General features: G+C 38.6%; 1 protein-coding gene across 3 annotated transcripts in view; it reads right to left on the bottom strand.

Annotated features, from left to right (window-relative positions):
* The window catches only part of CEP112 (centrosomal protein 112kDa), a 587,957-nt gene that overhangs the window by 115,227 nt on the left and 466,783 nt on the right, over window positions 1-5,947 (bottom strand). For all 3 annotated transcript variants that reach the window (XM_011992146.1, XM_011992147.1, XM_011992148.1), the window contains one exon: window positions 4,622-4,684. In XM_011992146.1, coding sequence (XP_011847536.1) covers window positions 4,622-4,684 — 63 coding nt within the window. The remainder of the gene's footprint in view (window positions 1-4,621; window positions 4,685-5,947) is intronic.

Genomic DNA, 5,947 nt, shown 5'->3' with positions numbered 1-5,947 from the left:
GGGGAGAATGTTAAAACACTTCAGGTGAAACAACTTGGCTAGATAAATAGATAAATTATTTGGTTGAATAGACTCACAGGTGATACGGATATGGAACAGTAACTAAAATAAGGATAATTTAAAAAACAAGATTTAACACTTTAAGATTGAGAAATAATCATAATAATCAGATTAACATGCTTCAGGTAAGGAACAAAACTCTACTGGTCATAGACCTAGAGTATAAGAAAATGGACTACTTTCTCCTAAGCTCAGTGTATATAATAACTGGCACCCAGTTTAAGTAGTAGAACTATAATCGGGGTAAGTAATAAAAAACCATCACCTGGCAAATTGTATTCAGTTAACCTACCCTTCTTGTAGAATAATAATGTTAAAAAAAGGTTCTAAGAAAAATGAAAGCTAATATATACAATCATAATGAAAACTTTCCAGTTTTGATTGAATCATAATTAAAAACCATAAACAAAATGCTACCACTCAACTAAATGTTTATACTGTATTAGTTTCAACGAAAGAAGTGGATTAGATAATTTTCATATGGATATTAAAAATTAGTATTTTCAGAAACAAAAGGAGAGCTATTTTGAGCTGATGGCGTAAGCACCCGAACTCATGAAAGTCGTAATAGTTAATAATAGTTAACAATAATTGTTAAGCAATCAATGCTTTGCAAAAATGTTAGTCGTCTTAAAAAAAAAAACCAAACAAACAGGATCCTAAATAGGGGTTAGGATTTCATCTTCAACTCATTCTATTGTTTTTCAGATTGTAGTACAGTTTGAGAGTTTTACAAAACTCTTCTTTAAAACATGATGCAGTAGAGAAGACATGCCACTTAAGAAGCCATGCTTAGGAAGGTTAGGTGAACACTGAAGCTTCTCATAAAATGAGTGGATGCCCCGTGCATTCTGGGTTGGCCCCCAGGAGGCTGGCACAGAGATGGGCACAGGGGTCATGTGGAATAGTCCCAGCTACTAATACGCCTCAGGTGTTGGGCAGTGTGGGGTAGCGGTAGGAGACACTTGTCCCTTGGCAGCAGGCAAGCTCAACTAGCATTCAAACTTCAGTCCTGCCCATGTTTCTAACTGTGGACATTCTGGCAAAATGGCAGTATCTTTCCTTGAAAAAATGGCCACTAGATGACTGGGCTGAGTGAGGAAAACTGTATTAATATTGAAGAGACAAGGTAAATCTATAATCACTTATTATTTCAATGTTTTAAGAGGAGTAAACTCCAGCATTCATCACGACCGCAGTGTTTGCATCATCTGCATTCTTTTATTAAGATTAAAAAATATGTGATTCTGATGGAAATGATATTTGCGGGCATGCCCAGAGATGATGCAAACACTGCAGTGGTGGCGAGGGTGAGTGCTGCAGATCTCAGAACGGGCACAGTCCTCAGGTGTGCCAAGGGTTCAATGTACATGCTCTATTAGGTCCTAAAGGCTTGATAAAATTGTGAAAAGTAAGCAGCTTCCTCTAAAGGAGGAAAATCTTTAAAATATTTTCCAAATTTAATCTTATGCTCTCTGAGGTACCAACACATTCATTACTAATGCGTTCATTTTCTTTTTTTCAGAAAGGGATTTTTGAAAACCCAACCGAGTTAAGCAGCTTTGGTTTTAGTGTTCTCATCAGCTTAATGAGATATGAGTTAGAGATTCCAACAAACTATCACTTAAATACGGAGAGATCCAATCCACAGTCTTGTTTTATAATGCTCATTTTTAAATAATCTGACATGCTTCTCTGAACTGACTGGCACTGTAGACTAATGCTTCTCAAATGCCATTTCACAGATATAAATATTTAGAAGTTGGCAAACAAAATATTATCAATGTAAGGTTATCATCCTAACTTTTATGAAAAGGATGGACTATCTTTTATTATATTACACCCTTTCTAAGATTTTTTTGGTGTTGCGCTGTCCCTTGATTAATGAAATGATGGTAATAGTGTATGATAGTTGTTACTAGTTGGTTTTTCCTTCTCCACCTTCAAGTCTTTCCTTGGGAAAACAGTTAGCAACCCTATGCCTCTCCAAGCTTTTCAGGGAGATTTTATCAATTTGTGAACACCCAAAAACATGGTGTCTGAAGCAATAATCTGTTCCACCTTCCAAACTTTTTTTCATTCTTCCCTCCCTCCTTTCCTCTTTCTCTATGGCAATTTTAGTGCTGATACTATAATAATTGACATTTATTAAGTGCTTTAGTGTGTACTAGGCACTATACTGAACACATTTTTGGCATTGTTTTACTTAATAGTTAAAACCATCCTGTGAGGTTGGTACTGCTCCTCTATTTGACAAATGAGGAAACTGAATTCCAAAGAGGGCAGGTAACTTGCTCAAGGTCATGGAAGTGGTAGGGCTGGTATTCAAATCCAGGGGTGCTAGACTCCAGAGCTCAGGCTTTCTTCTGCATTAACTTATATTTAATTTGTTTTAATATCAACTAATCAGGCTTCTTCATACATTCCTTTAGATAAATACTCCTGTTTACACTCTCATTATTCAGGCATTTTTATTAGCTATCTTATATCTCACTCTCGGTCTGTTTCCCTCATTTAACATAAAGCGAAATAAGCAGGATGTTAGGATATGCCAACTGGGGATTTTTAATGTTTTAATTTAAACTTTAACTTTTGGCCTAAATAGATTTCTTTTGATTGCAAGAATCTTTTTCGGTGGATTAAAAGGATATTTCTCCATGTTCTTTCCTCAAGAAGGGCTGGAATAATGGCAATCAAGACATAATTATCATTTCTTACACAAACACATATGACTCTTCATTTGGACAAAGACTTTTTGCTTTTCTAATGGGATGTGAATTCATAGAACTGAAATTTTAGGCCAGGTGTGGTGGCTCATGCCTGTAATCCCAGCATTTTGGGAGGAGGGCGGATCACCCGAGGTCAGGAGTTTGTGACCAGCCTGACCAATATGGTGAAACCCTGCCTCTACTAAAAATACAAAAAATTAACTGGGTGTGGGGGTGTGTGCCTGTAATCCCACCTATTTAGGAGGCTGAGGCAGGAGAATCGCCTGAAGCCAACTTGGAGGTGGAGGTTGCAGTGGGTCAAGACCATGTGATAACACTACAGCCTGGGCGACAAGAGCGAAACTTCTGTCTCAAAAACAAACAAAAAAATGAAAAGTTTTGTCATATTAAAAATGGAAGGGATGGGCCAGGCACAGTGGCTCATGCCTGTAATCCTAGCACTTTTGGAGGCTGAGGCAGGCGGATTATGAGATCAGGAGATTGAGACCATCCTGGCTAACACGGTGAAACCCTGTCTCTACTAAAAATACAAAAAATTAGCCAGGCGTGGTGGCGGGCGCCTGTAGTCCCAGCTACTCCGGAGGCTGAGGCAGGAGAAGGTGTGAACTTGGGAGGTGGAGCTTGCAGTGAGCCCAGATCACGCCACTGCACTCCAGCCTGGGCGACAGAGCGAAACTCCGTCTCGGGGAAAAAAAAGAAAAAAAGGAAGGGATTGGACCAGGCTGGTAATGTTAAGCTTAAGAACTTCCACTTTGAAGTCAGATCCAGACTGGGTCCTGGCTTAGTTACTTGCCAACTTATGTGATCTTATCTCTCTGAATCTTAGTTTTTGCAAATGGAAAAATGGCACCAATAATAGTTCCTAATTCCAGAGTTATTGTGAAAGACTGAATGAGTCAACATGGTTAGTGCCCCATGAACATTAGATATTATTATTGTTTTGTTGTTGTTACTACTATTATGTGGCAGTATGTGGTAGTATGGTAAATTCTAGTTTACTACCAAATACCACTGTATATATTAAAAAATATGAAGACAAGCTTGTTTTACCAATCATTAGATATGCTCACAAAACCAAATGGCTTAACTTACCTACCTACCTGCAAAGTAAAGATAAGTAGTATTTATTTGTTCTAGAATCACTTACACAAGTAAGGAATACTTGGAGTTCCTTAAATGATACTATTGGATATCACTGTAACGACTTATGCTGAAAAAGTACTCTGAGCATCGTATTTCAAGTAGAGACAGGCATTCAATTATTGGCCTTCCTTATACTAAAACTACAATAGTAAGTACAAATAGCAAGTTATGGATGTAGGGACTTAGAATTCTCTTTTTCCCAAAAGGAGTCAACAGTTGAGCTGCAGACTTAACCTAGAATTATTTGTCATTTTGAATTTTGTTTGAAGAAGGCTTTAGGTAGAGCAAAATGGAATATTACAAAAAAAGCACAGATAGTACCAAACTGCTTACATCACAAATGTAGGTGTGTATCTCCTGTCCTTGTGAAGTATGTTTCAGCCTGGGCTTGTTCAAGTGTACAGGCTGGTTTTACAACATCTGAGAGTGTGTGTTTGTGTGTGTGTGTGTGTGCGCGCACGCGCGTGCGCATGTGTGTGTTGTTTCAAGTGGTTAAATATGCCTAATTTTTCTTGATTTTTAATGACTGAAATATTAAAACCATATTCTGTTTATTTGTATATGCATAAAAATATACCATTTCACAAAAAAACTGAAAAGAATGAAGTTTAACTTGTACAAAGGTTTTACGTGGAGGTTTCATTTTTGTTTTGGTTTTACCTGGTTTTCTGTCTTTTAATGTTGCTTACCTGTGAAGATTTGGCAAGCTTCTGAGTGTATTCCTTCTCGATCTGCTTCAGCCTGCTGTTGGCCTGAAAAACACACGTACATGAACACATACACAGTGACCTGTGAGCCTGGTATCTCTTCCACATGCCTATCACCAGGCAGCTGGGATGCCTGCCAGCTGCACCGCCCTTCTGGGGCAGCCAGAAAACCACAGGGCTTGTCTTTGATGTGACGCCAACTATTCATCGCTTAAAAAGCGAGAAAAAAAAAAAGATCTCTTCTGCCAATTATTAGACAAACATAAGACTTCTGTGGATAGAAAGAGAAACGGAGAGAGAGAGACAGAAATAGACGCAGCAAAAGTATGAAGGCTCAGAAGGTAAAGGAAGGGAAAGGGAGAAGAAACAAGAGGGGCAAGGGCAAGGGAGAGGGAAGCAGAGGAAGAGGAAAGGAAGGTAAATTTAATACTTTTTCACATTAATTAAAAAATAAAAGAAATAGATGCTTCTGGACAAAGGAGAGATGGGATTTTGAGAATCACTGAGCAAGGAGTTGAGCCCCGACTCTGCCAAATGCATAAGAGCTACTTTTTATAGTGACAAATGTATCTAAATCAAACAAGTTTGATGTCCTGGAAATAGGGTGGCCTTTCCAGAATCAGTCCACATTGCTTAGAACTTGGTTATCCCCTCTGCCACTCAAGTTCCAATTCTTTTTATGTGATCTGTTTTCTGCTCTCTGGAAACTTTTGGGATCTTTATTTCATCGTCAGTGTTTAAAAATGTCACCGTGTTGTGCCCTAGACTGGGTCTTTTTCCCATCAATCATGCGGGCACTGAAGAGGCTCTTTCAGTCTGAACTCGCTTCCTTCACTACTGGGAAAGGTTGGTCATTCCTCTCATGATTTCCTGTCTCTCTGTCTGTCCGTCTGTCTCTCTCCCTGTGTGTATCTCTCCCTGCAACTCTGATTTTGTACCTCTTAGGTTTAGTGTCTCTTTTTCTTGTTGTTTCTATGTTCCATTTCTTTGTCTTTTTGATTATTCTTAGAATTTCCTCAACTTTTCCCTAAAACTTTATATTCTGCCATCATATTCATAATTTCCAACAGTTCCTTTTTGTTATTTGAACAGCATCATCATCATCATCCCTCTTTTTACAGATGAGAAAACTAAGGCACAGAGAGGGTAAGTAACTTGCCCAGCATCACACAGCTAGGAAGTGATGAAGCCAGGACAGAAACTCACACTTTGGCTGCAGAGCACAGGTGCTCCACCAGTGAGAGCACTGCATCATGCCTTGCAATATAGTCCTGATATCTATCTATCTATCTATCTATCTATCCATCC

The sequence above is a fragment of the Mandrillus leucophaeus genome, unplaced genomic scaffold (genome assembly GCF_000951045.1).
Source record: "Mandrillus leucophaeus isolate KB7577 unplaced genomic scaffold, Mleu.le_1.0 Scaffold404, whole genome shotgun sequence".
In the NCBI taxonomy this organism is placed as follows: domain Eukaryota; kingdom Metazoa; phylum Chordata; class Mammalia; order Primates; family Cercopithecidae; genus Mandrillus; species Mandrillus leucophaeus.
The sequence above is the reverse complement of the archived record's forward strand: the minus strand, read 5'-3'. Positions and strand labels throughout refer to the sequence as shown.